Source organism: Larimichthys crocea, chromosome XII (genome assembly GCF_000972845.2).
Source record: "Larimichthys crocea isolate SSNF chromosome XII, L_crocea_2.0, whole genome shotgun sequence".
Lineage (NCBI taxonomy): Eukaryota > Metazoa > Chordata > Actinopteri > Sciaenidae > Larimichthys > Larimichthys crocea.
Genome location: NC_040022.1, coordinates 29,278,745 through 29,302,334, shown reverse-complemented (window position 1 = coordinate 29,302,334; position 23,590 = coordinate 29,278,745). Strand labels below are relative to the sequence as shown.

The 23,590-nt window shown below is 43.2% G+C and overlaps 1 protein-coding gene and 1 long non-coding RNA gene across 2 annotated transcripts in view; one reads left to right on the top strand and one right to left on the bottom strand.

The window, feature by feature from the left end:
• Window positions 1-23,590, bottom strand: part of mybpc2a (myosin binding protein Ca) — a 48,161-nt gene that overhangs the window by 13,916 nt on the left and 10,655 nt on the right. Inside the window, exons 2-9 of the mRNA XM_027285919.1 lie at window positions 10,831-10,914; window positions 10,563-10,711; window positions 8,788-8,905; window positions 8,503-8,551; window positions 5,844-5,900; window positions 5,609-5,778; window positions 5,231-5,363; window positions 2,151-2,275 (exon numbers count right to left, since the gene is read on the bottom strand). Coding sequence (XP_027141720.1) covers window positions 2,151-2,275; window positions 5,231-5,363; window positions 5,609-5,778; window positions 5,844-5,900; window positions 8,503-8,551; window positions 8,788-8,905; window positions 10,563-10,711; window positions 10,831-10,914 — 885 coding nt within the window. The remainder of the gene's footprint in view (window positions 1-2,150; window positions 2,276-5,230; window positions 5,364-5,608; window positions 5,779-5,843; window positions 5,901-8,502; window positions 8,552-8,787; window positions 8,906-10,562; window positions 10,712-10,830; window positions 10,915-23,590) is intronic.
• Window positions 11,570-22,821, top strand: LOC113747171 (uncharacterized). Its single transcript, XR_003463413.1, has 3 exons — window positions 11,570-11,679; window positions 11,855-12,017; window positions 22,722-22,821. It is a non-coding gene; the product is annotated as an uncharacterized LOC113747171 (long non-coding RNA).

Below are 23,590 nucleotides of genomic sequence, written 5' to 3'. Positions count from 1 at the left end.
CTTTTTATTTAACCGTGTCTTTGGATATCACTCCTGTGCGAGTCAACACAGCAGGTATTTTTGTACTCTGTCCTCCTCTGTGGATCGGTGGTGGGTGGCATGTATTTAAGTGCTCACAATAACTAGAAAAGACTAATACACTGCGTGTTTTTTTTTAGATTTGGAAACAGCACAATATACTGCTGAAGTCCTTATCAACGCCACCAAACACGCCCCCGTCTCGTAGAGGTGGGAGCTACTTCAAGTCTCCCGAGGTGGTGGGAGTCACATTGTGTAACCACATGTCGTGATGCTTGATGCTCCGCTAGCCTCAACTATTTGTCACCGTCAGCATCCGGTCCCCCCTCCGGACGTCTCAATTCTCCCACAAAGTCTCTGAACCAGAGTCGCAGCGCCGCAGAAATGTGTACACTTTGACTGCGGGCTTGACAAAAGTTTGGTGAAATGAGCCTGATGTCTTTAGTGAGATTTCTGGTACAGAGGACGGAACAAAAAGCAGAAGTTTGGTGTGCAGGTGGCGGTCAGTACAGATAGTGTTGAGGATAAATCTGAGCTGAGCTGAATGCCTAATTTGAAAATGAGCTGTGCTAATTTCAGCAGTAATTACATATGTGTGGTGTTTATATAATCCTGTTTGCAGGTTACAGTACAACAGCTCTGAAGGTGTCTACAGTGTGATTGTGAGTGAAAACAGTTGTGAAATTTAGGACGGTGTGAACTGCGATGCAGTTGCATGTTTTAAATGTGTTTGGACTTTGTTCTTATCCTGCGGCGTTATTCATTCCGCCTTAAAGTACTGCATAAAGGTGAGAGGACAAAGACTGAGGTAAAGTTACAGAAGATGTTTGAGTTTCTGTCGAGCTGAACTTCTGCACAAACACACACAGGCACGTATCGTATACTATCAGCCCATTAGATGGTCGTAAATAGTTAAGATAATGGCGGGATGTTAACATAAAGAGCGGCAAGGTTTGTCTTTGGGGGACGGTGCGTTGGGGGAATAGATGGGTCAAACAAACACGCGGTCTTCATTCAGTGGACCGCCGTTCATGTCCTGCGTGAAACTATGAGTCAACGTTGCCTCATTTCAAGTAACGTAGTCATGTTGACGTACATACTAAACTTAAAAACCATCTTTATTTTGTTTCTGTAACTAGATGTTGCATATTTATCATCGCTAACTTGTCCCCAGAATGAGAACGTGTTATATAACAACTGATACCGGTTGATGGCATTTAAAACAGATGCTTGCTGTCTTACAGTGCAGCTAATATTAAGTGTGTTCTGCACCCGAACAAACAAACTCTCATCAACAAGTTTCTGTGATCTTACTCCACTAAACCGCCGTACAGTGCAGAACAGTTTTGATTAGTTATCATCTGCAAAAGTCTCCATGCTCGAGATGAATCAACCACAAAAGGTACTGATGTTGGCAGAGAATGATACATGAATGATATTTCGATGGACACAAACATTAAAGTAGCTGCATGGGGGCCGTGCCTGTGGTGAAGAGCTTACCCTTTCTATAGCCTCTGAAATCGTGGAAGCATGATGGGCAGCAGTGAGCACACGCAGAGTAAAGCATGGGATTAATATAGAAGCAGTAGACCCAATTACATCTATTAAAACATCTCATCCTCATGCACAAAAAAGGACACAGAGGAGTTCATTGAAACATAAGCACCAGAGTTGGACTGAGATATATATTATCATATAATGTAAACCAAATATATCCTTACAGCACAGGGAACACTGTCTACTTCTAGTTTTCTGCAGGATTTTGCTATAAAATCTGAATTTCCTGGACATTTCAGTCAAAAACACACATATCAGTCAAACTCTGGTGAACAAGACAAGCACATGAATACATACAGCGCGGCAACAATGATACATGACAATAAACAAAACATGAAAATTTCACTTGCCACGTACCCATTAAAAATGAGTGAGCAGACAACAGAGAGCGGCGTGCTCGTGTGTGGCATGAAAGCAGCGAAATAAACAGATGACAAACACAAGACACAAGGAGGGAACAGAGCTGTCAAGCCTCTCGACGCTCAGATGACAGCATCTGCTAAACCGTGCAGAAAAAAAAAGAAGCTCTCTCGCTCCTGAAAGAAGGATTCCTCCAAAGACAGTGACTCATATACCTTTGACAAAAACCTCCGTGAAGCACTTCTCCTCCCCGACCACGCACTCGTATGCTGCGTCATCAGACAGGTTGCACTTGTTGATAGTGAGTGTCCGCTTGTTACCCACGCTCTCAAACACATACCTGGGCACGCGGGGATGATGGGGGGAAGATCATACGAGGAGGATGAAGAACAAACGAGGGGAGAGAGACAAAGAAAGAAAGCAAGAGAGACAGAGAGAGAGAGACAGAGAGAGAGAATCATGAATAAATGCTTTCAGCAAATCCAGCCACAGTCAGATGCAGAGGGCCTGAAGACAACAGAGTGACTCACAGTTATAGACCAAGACGAAGAATCCACACATTCTTGCACAGACCTTCAGAGTATATGCTCCCACACATTCTGTACAAACATGATGGCGAACGTCAAAGGACTACAGTCATGCTGCAGTGTCGCCACACCCGGTGGAAGGTATCGTAGGGGAATATTCCCATGGTTACAAGCTACAAGTGTTCACGTTATCCAACAGCTCAGGGTGGCAACTGCCATTAATAGTAATCTGAATGCCAGTGTTGTAGTAAGATCAGTCTTGGTCTTGAGACTGGTCGACGTTTCAAAGGCCTTGATCTCATCTTGGAATCGACTGTCTCGGAAAAGAGGACCCTGGGTTTAAGTTCAAGACCACAACTGTGAGGATATGACTTGTGCATTTCGTGATTTATTCTTTAACTGTCCTGGGAGGCGACATCAGCCAAATCTTCTGGAATAAAATGTGTTTTTACTAAACCAGAGTTCATCTGCAAAACAGCGTCCGCAAAGAACTCGGCAGTTCGTAAATACCTCAGGGTGATGCTTGATGAGGTGAATCAACGTAGCAACCTCGCTTCACCCAAAGAGTTTTCGTGAAATTTAGTCTATTTTGGTCTTGGTCTTGACTTGGTCTCAACCCCTCAAAGTCTTGGTCTTGTCTCTGATCTCGGTCATAACTTGGTCCTGGATCAGTTGGCCTTGACTACAACGCTGCTGAATGCTGAACAAATAGTTTGTAGGACTAAGAGTTGTTTGTGTGGGAGTGAAACAGGATCAAAATAACATTAAATTCAAATGTAGTTTCTGTAAAACAATGACGTTAGTTTCTGTTGAGCACAATGTTTGCATGCAAGACAGAACTTTTCACCTGTTGCACTCCTATTACAAGGTTGGACTCAATCAGAGGTCTGCTGAGCTCACTTCGCTGTAACTCCGCTCCCCCGGATTTCTTTCATTTTTCAAAACCTCTAGCTTTCAGCCCCAGCCGACCCTGACTCAAGTGACATCACTGGCGGCAATTTATCAAAAACCTCACACAGCTCCCTCTGGAGCCACAAAAGGCTTTTTACAACTTTTTTTTTCACATACGCAGTTGCGCTCCTCAAGCAGACTTTGATGTGTAAAATCAGTGGCGTTCCCCTTTAAAGTAATAATCCACAATACTCTAAGAAATGTCTACATCGAGCTCAACTGTGTTCATTCACTGGGAGTGTGTGTGTGTGTGTGTTTCAGTCAGTTAGTTAGTTTCATTTTGATGTCATGCCAAACATTTGGCCCGGCCCACATGGGATTACAGTGCACCGCTATACATCAAACATCCAGTAACACGTCTTTTAAATTTAATACCAGAACCAGGGTGCGTAAAGATCTTTGCGTCCTAGATAAATTATAAACAACATAAGTCTGTGTACCATATTTATATTTTATCATCCGACATGTAGGCAGTTTTGGACTTGGATTGTCTTTTTCCTTCTTTCAGGACCGGAGATTCCTAAACCCGATGCCTCTAACTCTGCAAACTAAAACATTTGATGTGTTAGATCTCGATGGTCAGGGTCCACAGCTTGGAAGAACCTCCCGAGAGTCTCCGTTCAGGGCAAACAAAGTCTCCTCTCCCATCGTAACTGTCTTAATCAAAACAGGAAGAGGACTGCCTTACTTTCAGTGATCAGCGTGAAGCTACTCAAAATGGCAGATGGTGGAGCCATTGAAAAAGTAGCACTCGCAACAGCTGTAGCCTCTTCAATAAAACACCAAACGGAGCCTTTGAAGGAGGAGGGGAAAAGAGCAAAGAGGAGCACGACTCAGACTGAAGGGAGCTCGGCAGGCTAAAGAGGCTCAAAACTAACATTTATATCGACTGTTAGTCGTATACCAAAGTCGGAGTTTGTGCATCGAGATTTTTGAATTAGCAGACCATTGTTGTGGCTCCTCTCAGTGAGTTTTCAGTCCATGTGTAATAGCTACTGTATCAAGTCTAGGTAATTAGGAACCACTAATTATGCTGCTTAGACTATTTACACCATTTACAAGCTGCCCATAATGCTAGTTGTGTTGGACAGTCGCTTGGTAAAATTACCTTCCTAACAACCTTATTAGGACCACTGCCATTATACAATTAGTCATTAGTCAGTACCTTAAACCTGCATTCTGTCTGATAGCCAGTAGGGGGCAGCTCCATTGGCTGCAACAATAAGGTCCAATGGGATGGAGTCTTATGGGGAAATGAGCGTACTTCTCATTTAGTTATGGTCTCGATCGCTTCTATACAGCATGATGACCATTTTGTAAATTGGTGGTCCCATTTAGAGTCAAATGGTTAATGAAGAAGAGTCTTTCTCAGCAAGTCAGAGCTATATATTGGTCTTTGGGTGCCCAACGCCAAGAGTCAAATCATTGCTATATTGCTTTGTGTCATCTGGATGTGTACATTGGCAACTAAGGTTGTCAATGTTGTGTTAACAGCCTGTTGCGATGCCCCCTAGTGGCCAAACCCTCCGCTAATTCTGGTTTAAATTGACATTACAAAGAGAAGTTTTTGTTCAGTGTGTGGTGCGATCAGCATCAGTAGAAGTCGGTTTGCGAGGAGGTTTAATTTATCTTGATTAATGGGAGCCTCAGCCTCAGTTATGGAGGTTACAACTCGCGATACCCATCTCAGCTCCACCCAGTCGTCCGTCCCACCTCATTAAATTGCCACCAATCAGCAGATTGAGCATATTAGTATACTTTCTCACAGTGTCACACTCACACCAGACACACCATCTAAATACTGGTAATTTGCTCACTTGGCCGATGGTTTGATTTCCTGTCCATTTTTGAGCCACTTGACTTGAACGTCGGCGTCAGCCACTTCCACTGAGAGCTGGATCTTCTTGCCTTTGTCCACTGAGTAAGCCGAATCCAACTTCCTCAGGAAAGCTGACAAGAAAGTCTCCTGTTAGTATAATTCAACCGCTGCTTTAATAGCCACATAATCCATAAGTGTCAACCAGCAGTAAGCATATGCTAACAGACATTCCACCTGTTGTCCCAGCAATATAACATCCCCCCCCGAGGCCTTTAAATGCTGCTGGCATTTACAGCCTGCTGCATTGCCGAGCTCTCGTTTTCCTGCCTGCCACCTCACTCCAAGTGCCTCGTAACCCTTTCTCCCATCTCCTCACCGTCACACTTCTCGGGCTCCCCCTTCTTCATCATCTTCAGCCTCTTCAGCATGCCCCTCAGGTCTGTGATGCCATACTCAAAGGCAATCTTCTCATAGTCGCAGGGCTTGGCCGCCTTCAAGATTTCCCATACATCCACTTCCTCTTTGACCTCCTGTTGTTTCCTCGCCCTGAGTATGAGCTAGCACGATTAAAACCAGAGAGAGAACCACATTTAAGATGATGTGGGTCTTACCTTTTCTTGAGCAGGGCACTAAAGTCCAGCTCGCCAGCATCCTCATCTGCATCTCCACTGGAATTAAAAGAAAAGAGATTTGGGGGGGGGGGGATTATGTGCTGATGAAAAAAAAGGAGCATGAGGAAATATACATTCAATAATACATCCCTTTTTAATTCCACATTACGCAGACCTATAAATACACACAGAATTACAGCGTAAACACAAAAGCGCACGTCAGAGTTCTAATGAATCGGTGCCTGTAGTTAAAGCTTACCCTTTTTTTTTTAATCCTGTGTTCAGATAGATGCAAAATAGGAGCGTTTGATGAGGACTATAAGCTACCATCATGCCCTAAATTCAAGTGACACACAGAAATCACAACAGAAAAGCATGTGTAGGCAACATACATACGTCAAAAATAAGGTATGACAGGAAACACACGTGACTGTGAGCACGGATGTGGATGAAGGTGACGTTATAGTCATCAGATCATGGAGGTAAACACACAGGCAGTTTCCTGCAGTAATATGCTGGCTGTGCTTTTACTGTATAAACTCTTTATTACCCCTCACATGCACATTTGCAAGCGATGAGAGGAGTTCACGTGGTCATCAGTCACCCTCATGTGCTCAACAAGGTGACAAGTAGTTGTTTCCCGCACTGTGAACTGTTTTGGCAGCTCCTTCACAGCGTGGAGTGTGTTTTTCCTGCCACGGTCGAGGCTCATTGAACCCCTCAGAGACCAAGATAAATGCCAATAAATTCAAAGCCATTCCGAGTGATCATGTTCGTCCTATGGATGAACGGTTCATCCAAGGATAACATCCATCCATGTTGTCCTTGCCGTCCTGATGGGAGTAAATTCTCCCCCGGGGGCGATGATGCCCTCGCACGAGGCGCACGTGATCGGCAAACGGTTGGGTGAGCATGAAAACGATGTTTGCTGTTTACTGTGGCCACAACAATCGCTGGGTTTCAACCTACTTGAGCAGTTTTGAGGGATTCAACCACCATCGAACACTAAATCATGGAGGATGTCTTTACATAGGTTTTCTTTGCGATGCATCATTGACTTCCATTCTAAAATCAACATACTGTGTCCTGCTTGACCCTGCTGAACCACATTGATTTTAACATTTGCTTGTGTTGTGTTGCAGTAATGATACTAGCCAATTACAGCCCACCCTGATAAGAAAAAGTAGTTGCATCTGGTAGCTGTAGCTGTGGATTGCAGTCTTCCCATTCCAAGCATGAAGAAGAAACTATGGAGGCCGCAAACGTGCCAAAAACACGCAATGATCTTTTGTGACAGGCGGTGTTTAGTTTGTCCATCCTGGTCAACTGTGGCTCAGTATGATGGACTCAGAACCAGTGGTGTCTTAAGCTTATCAGGTGATAATATACTAATGAAAACTCAAAGCCCCCACTCGATGTTTTCTTTATTTTGCCGTTCATCTGTGTGTAGCATTGCCATCGCAGCATACACTATAAGTACTGCATGTTTGCTGGCTTGTACACCGCCCGGTCAAGAATAAACTGTCACATAACATAGAGTGCAAGCACAAAATGTTTTTTTGTTCCCTTACACAGCGTGAGAAAGTCTCACGGACTGCTGCAGTGCCGGCGTACAGAATGTATGCCACAGAATATTTCCTGATGCCTTCTGAAAGCTTTTCAGCCGGTCGACCGGTCAGAAAAGTGACAACACGACGAAGAAGAAGAAAAAAAAATATAGCATGATGTGCCCGGGGCATATGATGATGGGAGAGCTTGGGCTATTTCAGACATGAAGCACACAATAAAGTGTGCAAATGAAAAAAAGAAACGCAGAGAAATAATGAGTGAGTATCGTAAAGAATAAGAGAAGCACTCTCCATACTTACCTTCAGGAGGTTGAGCTGCACGACCTCCACATAACAAGGTGTTTAACACGCTCATCTATTATCTCTCCAGCAACATATTTGAGTTTTAACCAACTTTTCACTTTTCATTTATCACGCCAACCTCTCGTCCTCTCTCTCTCTCTCTCTCATATCTGCATTCTGCAAATAAGCACTCTGACATCCTGTCTAAACCGCACCGTGATGCTGTCTCTTTGCCCGTGGTGTTTCTCATCTTACCTATACGTCTCTGCTCACGCTCTAACGAGGGAGGGAAATTATTTTTCTAAACAAATTACAAATGTGGAGATCCAAGGCGTCAGTGTGATCGTGATCTGATTTGTGATCACACGGCGTGCGTACAGTATACAGGCTGACAACTGTAATCTGAAGGAACTCATTAAAAAAGTCACAGGATACATGCATAGATACACTTCACACGAGCAGAAGCAGAGACAGAAATAGAAAGTGAAGGAAAGAGATATATGTGTATATAAAAAAAAAAGAAAAGGTCCCTTCAGAGACGAAATACATAAGAAGCTAAATCATGAGGGACTCCAGGTGACGCAAAACACCAAAGCGGCAGACGTATTGAGACGTGACAGACAGAGAGAGAAACGGCAGACAGACTGACTCGTGCAGAGTCGACTACAAGTGAGGGATAGATCGACACACAGGCGGAGACACTGGTTGAGACTGACAGATGCCCAGAGGCAGAGATCTACAGAGGAGCATATGGGAGACAGTGTGATGGCTGACACGTTGAGTAGACCCTCGCCGACGCTGACACTCACGATCGCTTAAACGCCTCCAAGATGTTGTCCTGCTGCTCCTCTTGTACAGCTGAAAGCAGACAGAAGGGAGAAAGACTGGTGAGAGCTCGGCTAGGTTAATTCATTACGCAGCGGGCTCGAGCCGCAGAGGAATAATGGACTGCTGACCTCACTAGGCCACTAAATGATAGGACCTAATGTGTATCGCACTCACTGAGTTATTGGCTGACAAAGCCGGTTACATAGTAGTGGTGGATACGCTGAATGGAAGATGACAATAATGTGATTGTCTGTCTCCAGACCTACCCTGCACGGTGACTTCAAATGTGCAGCTGTCGCACTTGTCTTTGGAGGTGACCTCGCAGCGGTAGCCACCTGCGTCTCCATCCACTACTTTGATGATGCTCATCTCGTAAGTGTAGATCTGACAGAGAGAGAGCGAGGGAGAGAGAGGGAGGGGATGATGTGCTGGGAACACACTGGAATTAAATGAGCAGCCGTGCACGCACACACACACACACAGGTGCATGCACAGATATGCAGTACGTGTTCACAACCACGCGCTCAGATATGCAGACGACACCGCTTTACCGATATCTATTCGCTGATATAGCCTGCAGCCCTGCAAGTATTCTGCTGAGAATTCGATTTTAAAACAACAAAATATGTAACTGCATCAGTTGGAATGTATATATTTGTTTTAAAACCTTACTCTACATTTATTTCGGCATTTTAAATACAAGTTTGAAGCTACAACAAGAGTATATTAGTGTCACAAGAAGCATGATCATACAAGAGGTAAATTGAAATTGATTGATTGAATTTGGAAACAGCCAGAAGCCACTGTAGTGATGTGCATTGCACAGTAACAACAGTTGAGTGACGCACAAACGAGTAACTACAGCAGGGGTTGGTGTTGGATGGGGGAGTGTCGTTAAGTTTAGAAGTGAGTGTGAGTTTGTTGACTCATTTCAGTCGTGCATAAAGGTAATTAACGAGAGAATTAGTTCAATGTTGGCCAGATTAAAGAGGAAACTTGAAGATGTCTATGAAGCCCAGAAAGTTTATGATACATTCAAAAATAATTCTCATTGTTAAATATTTAAAATAAAAATGTAAAAAGCAGTTGATAAAAAAACAGCAAACAGATTTTAATTTCTCTTTGTTTCCTTTTCAATTGATTAAAGAAATTAAAACTATTTTACTAACCCCATTTAACACTTATTTTTAAGTTAATTAATTAATTCAGTTTTGTCTCGTGTTCATGTTGTCTTGTGATTTCCTGTTTTGTTTTGGTTCCACTTCCTGTCCGTGTCTATTGTCACCAGCTTTACTTTCTCCCTTTTGTCTGTTTTCCCGCTCTTGGGATTACCTGTCTCCGCCCTGATTGTTTCCACCTTGTCTGTATATATAGTCCGTGTCTCTCTTTGTCCTGTGCCAGTTCGTCTTGTCCCGTGTGTCAGAGAACCAGCGCTTTATCCATTCCATTGTCAGGTCTTGTTGTTTTGTTGCTTTGTTTGTTCAGGAGGACTAACGAGGATTTTCTCGTTAGTCTAGCTTTAGTTGAGTGAGTTTTAGTTTCTTTGTTTTTTTTCCTCTGTCACAAGTGATTTTTGTTTTGTTAATAAAAAACTTTTATTTTGAAACTTTCATCTGAGAGTTGTGCATTTGGGTTCTGGTCCATAGTTCGGTCGTGACATTCACATATTTAATTTGTCTTGGCAAATATTTAATCAATCATCTACTTTCCACACAACGTTTCATTAGACTGTGTAGCCTTACCTCACTAAAGCTGATCTAATATTTACCACTGTCTTAGTTTCTTGTTTCATTCACAGGTATCAGGTCATAAACCAAAGTATTTGCAAATCATTTAGGGACAAATTTCATGCCAGTACATCCAGTACTTGTCGAAATATTTTATTATGGAACACAAATGTCAACCTCATGTTTCTATTGGAGGAACAGTCATTAGGATTCATCCTCCGGGGACCATAGCTCTACACATGACTCCTAATCTCTGTAACAATGACTGTGCAAAGGTTATATTAACACATGCATTATGAACATACTGTACACACCTTGGTGTTCCTGTCATAGGTCTCTTTGAACTGCAGGTGCTTCCCAGCTTTGCTGCCCAGGTCCAGCCACTTCCCCTTCAGCCATTTCATAGTCGGCTTCCTCAACAGGGTTGATGAATCAACTTTAGCCATGAACGTGATGTCCTTACCTGCCACAAACAAGAATAAAGACACAGTAACTAATTAAAATAGATTAACTGTCTGTATCCCAACATGAATTTGGCGTTAAAGGAGCCACTTTTATTTTTTATGGCAGATCATTTTTCACCTTTTGTGGCCGTGGCGCTCTCCGGCTTCAACACGAACAGACCGCTCAGCTCAGACGTCTGAGGATCATCCCCCGGTGCTTGTTCTGTGGGGGGGGTGGGGGTGGGAACAGATTAATTACAGATTATAAATTAACGCTGTAAATCATCTGAGCACGACTCACATAAAAAGACACACAACAAACACAAACACATTGTAGATGACAACAGGGAACACGTCGACCAAGCAAACCACCAAATCAGCAGTCTTCTTAATCGTGGTGAAATATTCACTGATCATTTGGGAAACTCAAACCACTTATTCCCACCCTCTGAGCTCCCTTTTGTATGATTGTTTAGCACTAAAACTGAGCGACAGTCTTTCCGTGAGATAAAACCATTAGCAAGTCTGCGTAATGCTTCTGCTGTAACGTGGGATAAACCATTTGGGACACTCTGACAAATGATAGGCGACCAAGGAGCCCCCCGTGGAACAGGCTGGTCCCAGGGGAATAAAGAAACTCCTCAGATCACCTCTGAAGACATCACATTAGGGTTGACTCTGCAATCTTCTGCCACCCTGACAGAACATAAGCTGAAGCTGTACGCTCTTATCTCGGCGATAAAAAACGAGCTGCTCTTTTATCCGCTCGCGTTGTTTCCTTCGCGAGTGAATTGATGTAACCTCTGTGAGGTGTTTGCTTGTCAGTTGATACGCTTTACAGAGACACTAACGTATTCGTTTCTCTTACCATCAGGAGGCAACTCTGCAACAAGAGGAGGGAGGGGTGGGGGAAAGAAAACACGTCAGTCTGTACAGTAACTGGGTTGTACACAAGCGTTAATTGGCCCAATGATCATCTTGACTTCAGGTGAGGAACACTGACACGTTAAATCAGCGTGCTCTCACACTACTTTTTCATACAACTGCAAACGAGTTACGTCTTCAACAATCGAGTTCAAATGTCTCGTTAATTTCGCTGAAGTCAGGAGGTTCTTAACTGCACGTAACCCACATAAAACTGCTTCTTTCACTTCCTGAGTCAGACAAACTGGAAGTGTTGCAGGAAAAAGACGGTTTCAAAGAAGCAGGTAAAGACAAAGACACATCGGACCACCAATCAAGTAGAGTGAGCGGCTCCCTGGGTGGACATCCATTGGACGAGAGCAGTCGCTGAGAGAATGGATCCAGGGTCACGTGTCAAATAAGGTCATGCACCTCCATAAATTCAGAGAGCCACACCGTCGGCGCCTCTTCCCTTCTCTTTCTCTCTCTCTCTCTGCTTTTATGGGCTCGGTTAATTTGATCTTTTAATCAAAAGTGCCCCTGAGGACAGATCCGAGATCAGATGTTCGGCATGATTTAAAAGGTTTCAGTTAGAATGCTAAGTGGGTAAAGCTGATCCTGGGATGGCACCCAGGGGACACTTTTAAATGTTTACACTCTTACACTGTTACGCTGGACACTTGCAGTGTTTGGGATGGGGGGTTGCTCATGTGAAATGAAGTCCAGACACTGTCCTTGGCTCTGGGAATGGAAGTTTGGGATGTTGTACGAGAGCCTACAGGAACTTATAGAACCCCCCGCGTACAGTCCAGTTCATATTTCGGGTAATGAAGACGATTTGTAATGATCCACATTCAAATAACTAGTAATGTTTTATTTTACAGGCCTGGTATTTCCTCATAATTTCCAGAAACTTTTCGAGTTTGGAGAATTTAGTTTGAGGCTTCCCTCCTAAGAAGAACGAGCCTCAAAATGACAAATGTTTGCCTTTAAAGTCCTTTATGGGTCCATTGACATTCTCTCCATTGAGCAGGAAAAGGTCTGGGTGGATGGACGGGTCAACAAAATGTCGAATTATAACACGACAGACCAATGTTTGTTTCCTGTTTCCTACCAATAGTCAATTTTGGTTTCCTTAAACCGCAACCTTGTTTGTTCCAAGTGGTTATTATTGTTGCCATGCCAACAAAGGTCCCCTAACCTTAAAACAAAACGAACGTATTTGAACTCAAACCACAATCTTTCCCATAACCTTGTGCTGATGGAGGCGTCGGATCAGAAAACTCTTCTGTGCGGACCAACACAATATTCAGACATTTTAATTAGTTACTGTAGTATATTACATTGCACAGTTGACTGCAGGTCTGCTTCACCTGCTATGAATAAACAAGTGTAGCTTACACTAATTTAGCATTCAATTAGAATTGATTATTTGTTCATTTACCAATCAAACATTGTCTGTGTTTAACTTATAATTAGTTCCAAAGAACCCTCTTAGAGAATTATTAGGAAATACTGAGGAACCCGTAGAACAAGAGCTTAAATATTCTATCCCAGAATGGATATTACAGTATTAAAATAGTAACATATCCATCCATTCCATCCATAAAATATACTACTATACATAGAATCTATAGTACTGTAATTTCACAGTTATTACTTATTCAGCATTTCATCAATTTATCATCAGAGGGCCGCCGGATAGAACACACAGTATCCTTCAGTCCTTGTGTTGTACATGTAAAGAAATGAACAACTGGATCACCGGTAATATTATTCAGCAGTAGTATAGTGTAGTATGTCACACACACACACACATATATGATATATATCCAACATAAGCACAGGCAGGATATATCACTTTTCACGTCACGTTGAAACACTCTCCAACGTTCTCTCGGATGCTTTGGTGGAAGCGATCTAACCGCTACACTTTTAATTACTGTGAGGCAAAATGTCAAAAACTTCTCTGTTTTATTTACTTGTTTTATCGTCAACTCGCTTCGTCTGATGCATTCTTCATCTGTTCGCTGCGAGTTGACACTTTTGTTTGACACATTGCTCAACGTCCAGAAATCTTCAAGGCTACATCAGTGGAAAGTTCTTCGTGAGCGACAGTGAATCCATCTGCTGAGTGACAAACCTTCTGATCTTAAGTGCCAGTGATGGCCATCACCAGAGCAGTCCCAGGCTTCTGGGAGGAACGTTTCCAGTCTGTCGCAGTCAGTAACAGACACCCGAGCACAAAAACACAAAGCGCAAGCAGATCGGGAAAGTAGTGTGTCGTGTTATTTCCTTACCATCCCTAGGCTCATTGTTCTCTGAATGAAAAGAAACAGTTGATACATGGAAATTAGTCGTGTTGACAGTGAAGGGTTAAATCACTCCCCACAGTCCTGCAGAGATGTGTGTCTGCGTGATTATGAATGAAAAAGCTGTTCGTCAAACACACACACACACACACACTTATACACAGACAATTCTGACAAAAGCAAAGCGCTTACCTACAGAAGACTGGACATCTGTTATGAGGAATAAGCACAGGTTAAGCTGATAGCTAAATGAGTGGTAATACTGTAAGCAGTGTTGTACATAAACACACACAGGTGTGATGGAATAATCCAGCCCTGTCTCTGCAATGATGATTTTAGAGATAATTGGTGTGATTAATTTAAAACATTAATAAAGCCACAATGAGCACAAACACACTAATGTGGCCTTCACGGCAGGATTCACGCTTCGATTGGACGGGGAATGCCGAAAATTTCACTTCCACACTGCAACAAACCACCTGGTCAACGTCATGCAGTTACAACAGCTGTTTGTCTGGGGCGGCATCGCCCAAAACAAGCACCAGCAAGAAGAAAACCCGGCTCGTCGATTAGCTTTCTGATCTCTGGTTTGCGGGATAGCCGGTCCACTGTAAGCGAACACCAGCAGGGTTCACTTGCAAGCGGGAATTCACTTGTTTGGTCCAAGTTCGGATGACTGGAACATTATCCTTTAATCTGAGTGAGACGCCAAAGGAAAATGGCCACAATGTAAAAATGGTCAATGGCTCTACTTGGTTCCTTGTATCGGCTCTTGATCTGGGAGACTAATCAGGCCAGACCTTAATCATGTGCTTCTTCATCATGTCACTGTGAGGACTCTACCCAGCTTACGCCTACGTTACCCACAATGCAAGTGCAAGTATGTGTGGGGGGCTGCTGCTTATTTGTGTTGAACGTAACCGCTAAGAAACAATCAGAGAAGAACTTTTTATTTCCCTGATTCACCGGCTTTCTCGATACCGACGCTCCCTCCCGCTCATTCACTGTCTACATTGCTCGACCACTCTCTCCCTTTCTCTCTCACACATATCAGACACAAACCGAATGAAACTTTTTCGTGTCACTCTTGCAGCATCGATTGTGAGTCAGACACAAACGTAGAAGCTGGTACATGAAATAAGACAAAGCCAGAACACAACAGGTGGAGTATCGTGGTTTAGTGTTAACCGGTCTGATCGCCACCACAGCGTGACGTCAGGTTGCTTTTCTCCAAAATGTTGAATCTGGCTGAACTTCTCCACCCGCTGTCGCCCGCACCACCGCAGCCAGAACTCATTTCTCCCTGTTCAAATTAGTGGAGAAGCCTGGGTCTGAATCTGACTACTACAGTCTTCATCTCCAACTGAAGCTGACTCAAGTGACAACACAAAGGGCTTAATACAACAAAGCAGCAACACTCCAGCACCACCTGGAAACACAATTTGATGTAGGAAACCTGCGACTTTCCCCTTTACGGCTCTCATAGGGCTTCATTGGAATGTGTCACGGGCTGTGAAGAAACTATGGCAGGTTAAACAAAAGGTCAGGCAGTTAAGAGCGGGCGAAAAACTGTGTCAGCCATGTTCTTTGTTGCCTATAATAAATAGTTTTGGGATATTACTGTAGGTCGGCCCAGCGTTCCCTTTCAAAGACAGCGAGTGAGCAAAAAAAAATGAGTTGCAGTATTAGTAAAACTCACGGCTCCGGCTCGTCATTGCACCTGCAGACGCACACACGCATTTAATCACTCTCAGCGCGCCGCAGAAAGTTTATGCAATAATTCATCTGGAATGATAGCGACTGCACATGGGCACTGAAATGCACACACACACACATGGAAACACGTGTGCTGCACAGCTTTCTGGTCCGTATCCTCTATTACATTTGCTCCATAATGTGAATTGACATTTCATCCGACAAGGTGAACTCAAACTGTACACGCTCACAAATAGACCCTACACATAAATGTACAACAAAGTACGTGTCACTCTCAGGGGGCTCATTACTTATTACTGCGTACATGCTACCAGCAGAGGAAATCTCCATAAATATCCATATACATTCTGCATACAGTACACACGTCTGACATAGCTATTCCGCTGTGGGCTACTACACCCACACACAATTATTTCACATATTTAGCTGAATGCATTACCTCCAACTTTGGATTGGACTTGAAAGGTCAGGATTTTCAGGCACACGGGGAACTGAAATGAGAGGAGCAATCTGCCGTTCTGAATCTATCAGATTCTTCCTCCTCACACATACAAAACAGTCTCATCTTGAAAACCTGCAGCAGGTTTGGTGAGTGACTAACTGATCGTGGCAGCAGTGACCACCTGGAACACACAAATAAAAGTCCACAGGATGACAAACCACTGGCAAATATCACACAAGACTTGGATAAAATTACACATAATGTAATTTCTTAAAGGTATTTTTCAACCCGGACCTCTACATGTTTTTGTCACTTTTATCCAAGCGCCAACTTCTTTAGGCTTGGAAATGAAGCCAAAGTGCCAGAAAACTGCAGTTCCTCAAACGTCCACTTGAGGCTGGCTCCAGAAGTCTCCATAAGTCCCCATGTTCAAATGTCCCAACTTCACAGCAGAACATGTTTACAGTTCATGACAACTGTACTGAGGGGGAGTTTTTATAGAACTCACCTGTTCATTAAGGCTTAAAGTCATGCTGAATTAACAGCGTGGACGCTTTAAATGACAGGTGGTTGCTATTACAGATGGCTGGTTTGAGCACCCAGGCGTCATTCGGTCTGCCTCAGATCCTCTGATGATCCACGTCTGTGCTGATATTCAGATAATCCAGGAGGCGGCAGAGGCAGGACTGCCAAAATGGTGCGGTCCATTCTTTTAATGGGCATATTTTGACAGTGCACAACTGTCCGCAAGGATCATGTTTTATGTTTCTGTGCCGTGGCTGCAGCCTGTGAGGGTTGAAATAAGGTTGTAATATCGTAATGTCCTAGAAAAGACTCTGCAGTTTGGTACTAATTGCAGGGAAAGCTTCATTTAGTTAAGTGTTTGTTGACTTTCAGAGAAATGAAACCTGCGACATCAGTTTGGGGTTTTTCTGTTTGTCTCTTTGTTTGTTTGCAGCCGTTTGGGAGCCGAGGAAACAAGCTGCAAACAAACACTGAGATATCACATTTTGCTGTACGTTCATACAACGAACAGCTGCTTATTTACACATCCGGCAGTTACGGATCATTATTATTCATTCATGTTGTCTTTGTGTCCACCTGATGCATGTAAATCCAATATTTGCTCTCGTCTCGCTCCGTTTTTGGTCTCCACCGACTCCTGAGGGAAATATCTGTCTGCTCAGCTCCTAAATGCTCCACTGTGTAGTCTCTAACTGTGTTTGCCTGCTGTGTTCAGTGGGTTCCTAAAGTTTTTTTTTGTCTGGAAACAGCTGCCTGCTGCTGCTGAAACGCTACGAGAGCTGTGAGAGCAGAACGGTTGTAGTCGGACAGATAAACAATGAGCTGAAACTCGATACAGAGCTCCGCGAAGCCGAGGGGAGCTGCACATTCAGAGGGTAATTATGGGTTCATCACTACGAGCGACTTCTTTCACACTGATATCATAAAAATATCCATTACAGCCACTTTACATATGAGATTCACTCATTATTGGAAACCTCATTATACTGTATAATTTTGTTTGTTTGTCTGCAGAGAAATTTCACATTTGTGCACGACCTGATGTGTACACATGTATTTATGTAGCACATTTTAGCGTTCACAAGCATCAATACCAATAGGACACTAGGGCAGCTGTTGCTTCAGGAGGTGGAGCAGGTTCTCCACTAGTCAGATGATCGGTGGTTCGAACCCCGGCTCCTCGAGTCTGCACGTCAAAGTTACCAAACTTCCTAAAACCAATGAGCAGTTTGCACCTTGCATGGCAGTGTGTGACTGGTAGTGGTGTGTCGGTCATGAGCGCATCGTCCAATTTGAACTAATCTTTTATATGACTCGGGAGTAATTCATTCACCCCTCATCACATGGCAGCTGCATGAGCTCAGTCAGGACAAGAAACAGAAATGATTAGTTCACGACTTAACTGTGTGTTCATTTGTCATGTGACGAGCAGTACGCCCGGTGGTTCGTTCATACGGATCAATCTGTCACGTTTACATCGGCCACACGAGGGTTACTGCACTAGATTTTTTCAGTTTACCGTTGGAGAGTCAGTGATCTGAATCAGTAAAAAAACTCGAACTTCCCAACCCTTGTAGTGTAAAAGCACCTTGAGCGGTCAGAAGACTAGAAAGGCATTTACACTATATCTGCATTATATTACCTATAATAACTACTAAATTTCATAATTTCTTCATAACAAAAACTGTTTCCAAACAGGTTTTAAATGAAAAGTTAGATATTTTGATCGATTTTCTCTACATTTAAATAAAGTAACACACCTGAGCTCACCTCTGTATTTATTTAAATGAGTTTCTCCATTTAAAACAGGCCACCAATCACCTTTGCTCTAAAAAACAGGCATTTCATTGGTTCATTGGTGTATCGAGGGTACTAGCAGTGCGACTGTTGACAGTTAGGACAAAATGACGACGCTACAAAGAAATCTTTAAAAAAATATGTTTTAGTTTCTTTAAATATTCCTGTGAATACCACGTCGTCTCAATATGATGAACAACTTCTTTTAATCTGCACTAATTATTGTAAACGAGGACTGCATTGTGGGCCGAAGCTGTAGTCAGCACCCATAAGGTTTACACAAGGAGTGCTAACGCTGCTAACGAGACACTTTTACAATGGAGGCTGAAGGACAAATATGAAAGATTCATTTGCATGTGCTGTATGGATTTGCAGATTTAAGTGTACCCGGGCTAAAAGAGTAAAGTCACATACACACACACACACACACACACACACACTCATACATACCGTGTGACCCATAAATTAAACACCTTCTATTTTGCTCCCTAACACCTATTTTTAATTAACATCTCTGGTGCTTAAAATAAACTCATAGCAGGTCGTCGGTGCTAATAAAATCCTATTATGTATGTATATGTGTATATATAGATATAATATGCATGTGTCTGTGTGTGAAGGTGTGTGTGTGTGTGTGTGTGTGTTCAGCGTCATGCATCACACACACTCAGTCCCATCACCACAGAAGTTCGAACCGCTTCTGTGTTTGTTTCATCTGTGAATCTTACCCTCATCGTCTGCTGGCTTCTCTGAATGAGGAGAAAGACACATTATATTGAGGATGATGATGATGATGATGATGAGGATGATAGACAGTTACATCTATGGCACACACAGACAGACAAAACACTGAATGCAGCGTGTTTTTCTTACCCTTCTTGTCTGCAAAGGAGAGAGAAGAGGAAAATTTGATGAGAAAACGAAACAATCTTCACAAGGAGCACTCATTAAAATATTTGTTTTTCACTGGTTATTGCGGTTTAAACGTATAATAGCTGATTACTGTATGCGTAAGTCAAAAATAAATTGGATTTCTGGAGCACGGCTTGTGGGCTCAGATTAGATGTCATGAAGGCGCTAACCAGCAGGGGCTGCTGCAGCCTTATCGCCCTTGGCTGCTGCAATTAAACAACAATTATGTAAATTAATTTGTACATCCTCATTATTTCATATCATACAACAGCAGCAGCATGGCGTTTGGATAGTCACTGCTTTCAAAATGTGGGACTTGGTAAACTGTTCACTGTGATCTGAATCCTCCGGAGACGATCCAGCACCGGGGGGCACTTCACTTCACATCACATCACATCAGTCCGTGTGATGCATCATGTGTAAATCATGTGTATATCAGGAGTATTCTGATATACAATGTGTACACAGTGCTTTCAGTTTATTTGAGGAGGTGCCCAGCAGACGAGCACTCCTTTATAAATACACAGAACTGCATCAGATATACACTTTTAATTAAACTGTTTCATTTTAATAACATAAACACACATTCACAAGCACCCGCACGGGGAAACTACATCGAGGCAACCTCGTGTCTCTTGATTTCTGTAGGGTTTGCCTCCAGGCAACAAAAAAAAAAAAAAGAGAGAGAGAGGGAATATTGGATTTCGACAGGGAAATAGTGCACGATGAGTCAAACGAGGCATGGTTTACAGAAACATGAGCCGGAGATAAATATAAGTACATTTTTCAGCGATCAAGAGGAATAATTGGGCTTAAAAAAAAGAATTTCTAAAAGGGGCGGCCTCAAGACAAAAATGCTTTTGATCGGATAAGTACATCAAAGTTCCAGGATCCCAGATCTAGGTTACTTTAGAAGCTCAAGGGTGTCTAATGAGATGGCAGATTAGGCGTGAATTTCTGTCTGCCAGACAAACTAAAGCACGCAGCTGCAACGGCGATGATTCAACGTCGGCAGCATTCACATCTTAACCATCTATTCAATAATTTCACAGGTCTGCGCCCTCATTAAGGGTCCCTGTTTGAATGTTTTAAAAAAGGTTTCAGTGCCTTACTTCGCTCAGGGAGGTGCTGTCGAGGCAGCGAAGCTGAATAAAAGGGGCCCCGGCAACAGAAAATGAATGAGAGCTTCATCCCTATGACAGCTATCATTTCTCCAAACCACTAACAACAAGCCGCAACTGGCAACGCAACTGGCAACCGCAGAGCGGAGTGTTCCATGAGTCTTAACAGTGGGTCTAAGATATCAAGGTTCGGCCTTGGCACACAGCGCTCGTGCTCAAAGCTGGCACACCATCATACCGGTGGAGGGGGCAACACTTCTATTTCGGATAAGGTTTGTTATTCAAGCAGCAATCTGTTAATGTCTCTCTCAGCACTCCGATCCCAGAGGGGATCCGCGATGCACCACCAGGCAGTAAAAAAACTTTCTTTAGGTTCCAGCTGGAGCGTCTCTCCCGCCCCTGTACTGTAAATCAGAGTGAAGACAGTCACTCAATTTCACATTACGCAGGAGTTCCTCTGGGTTCTTAATGCTTGTTTTACCACCGTGACATAGCAGAACACAGGACGGGGGGGGGGGTTTGTTTTTTAAGAAACAGCCGTCACCTTGAGACAACCGGTGCGTTAAATGTCACAAATGGGTTATACAAAGCTTGTTTAGGTGTAAAAGCCCCATGAATACTCAGTTAGAGCCTCATTTATTGTCAGTGGAGCGGCTGCACGGCAATATAAGATCTCAAATGAGAGTTTTGGTTCGCCGGCGTCAACATTTGAGACTCTGATTTGACTGTTTTTCGAGCTTAGGAACGGTTCGTGTGTGGTGCTGATTGAAGCTGTCACCGCAGTCTGTAAGCTCTTTGAAACAATGTATGAATAAAACAAATATTTTGGGTCGCACAACCTTGGAGAGCAAGAAGAGATTAGACTTGCTAATTTCATGAGAGATAATTCATATTCCAACTGACAGACTTTTTCTTTACACGAGATATAAGATCTATTTAGCCTGCGGCGGGTGCTGTCTCCCTGCAAAGACCAAAGGTTCTCAGCAATCGCTGCGCATCTGCCTCTAATACTTCCAGCAGCATCGTAAATCGAGTTTCCACAAATTCATTTGTAGACAGTGTCACTGCTGCCTCCTGATTACACAGCGATCAGGATCTAATTTATAATCTTTTCGCTGCTCATTATTACCTCTTTTCTCCCCCATGTAAACAGTTTACAGTGTGAAGTTGTGTGTCTCTTGCAAGTGCTTCAGACTTTTCCGTGTGTCCCAGGTGAGAGAGTTTTATGCAGATGACCGAAATGCAAATTATTAAAAAAATACCACACAGTGAAAATATTTAAAGCTGTTCGAGGTTCATTTTACGTTGGCGGATTCAAGCGGCAATGAGAGAGGTAAGTGTTCATTTGAATATCCAGAAATAACAAAGACTGGAGGTGATGTAAAATACAAGAATACTGGCAGAGGGATGAAGAGTCAAACAATGGTGAGTCCGTCTTCCTCGTTTTTCTCTCATAAACTAACAGATTTTAAATCACGCTGATGCTGCACTGACTTGTAACCAGGCGAACGGTGTCTCTGTCATTCGTACGTCTGTTTTTATGCAGTTTTCTGGTTTTCCCGCCTCAACTCTCTGTGATTTACAGAGTTTCCTGATAGACAGTGAAGTAAACTGCCGCCAGCTGTAGCTGCTGTTAGCACAGTCTGTTAGCTGAGCTGCTCATACTGTGAGCTTGGACCACCAGAAAAAAGAGGAGGAGGTTTTTTTACGTGGCCAGGGCTCAGGGGAATGCTGACATGGGAGCGGAGTTTGTGTTGTGCTAGAACCTGAGCTGGGTGGTAAAATTGCTCAATGTTTTGACCTTGTGGTGGCACTACAGGAGAAGTTAAAAGATCCTTGTCATACCAAATTAATTAGGATTGATTCCCCAGTCACTATCAATGTTTGTACCAATAGTTTATAGTATAGTAATAGTTTGTTTCATCCACAGAGTGTCAATCTGCTGGTGGTGGTAGAGGATAAGTCACCAACATCAGCATCCGAGGAACAAGAATGTCATCACCAAATAGTTTGCAATATATTTAAGTCTGCACCAAAGCTGTCCATGCTGCAGTATGTCAGGGAACGATGAGAAGTTACGATCCGACTAAAACAAGGGCTGAAAGTTTCGTTATTTCAATCTTCGACGGTCTTATTTAATTAGAGGGCAAATCTACAGCATCTCAGTTAGTGGAGGTGTGACGTGGTTCTCTGCTGTAGCTCCACTTTGTGATTTCGGGTTGATAAGTGCAGCTTTTTAAAAAAAAAAGTATTTTTCCTCTAATTATCCCTAAGTGACCTGTTTCTCCTTCCTCCATCACAGTCCTGTCCACAGTCACAACCCGGATAACTCCGACGCTCGAACCCTCTGAAGGCAAAGCCCAGCTGATGAACGCTGTCTGTGCAGATCCGTCTCTTCCACGCTCCACTGACGCTTCTCTCCGGCCTAGATAATTTCACTCTGCGTCGACGTCTTCCAGGTATCTGTTAAATGGATAATGTCTCATACAGTCTCCATTCCTTCTTCCTTTTCACTTAATGCAAATCCCTACTCTCAGCACTTTTTTGTGTCCCACCACTTCTTTGTCCTACTTTAATCTAATTCCGCTTTCTTCCTCTGAAGAAGAAGAAGAAGGGAAAAAAAGGAGTTAAGCAAAGATGGAGAGCGAAGAGGTGGAAACTAAAAACGGGGAGGAGAGAGAAGAAGAATGAGCCGAGCCAACGGAGGTCAAGGATGGCACGGAGCCTCACGCTAAGAGCCTGAGGATTGGGTTCTTCGGCGGGGGCGATGAGATATACACCGTTTATATTTAACAAATATCATGTGAGATGCTCTCTGAAAGAGGAGTTTAGTTTTCAGTTTTCGCTGACCGTGTCACTGTCAATACTTCCTTTAAATACACGCATAACTTGATGCTCTGTGCGCCGTAATTTTAGACCGTTTTTATTACTAAAAGCTTAGCACTGATATCATTTTAAACTCGAGGGCTTTAATGCCATACAGTATGGCTCTCTGGCCATATACTGATTGAGATTAAGTTATAATACCAAAGTTAGCAGAGCAGAGCACTAACACTGCCCGGGTTGGGGATTTGTCTCCAACCACAGATACTAAAAGATGTATGTATCCTTAAATCTAAAAGGTGCTTAGGATATAAGCAGCCACTAACGGGCATGCAATGTTCTAGATAC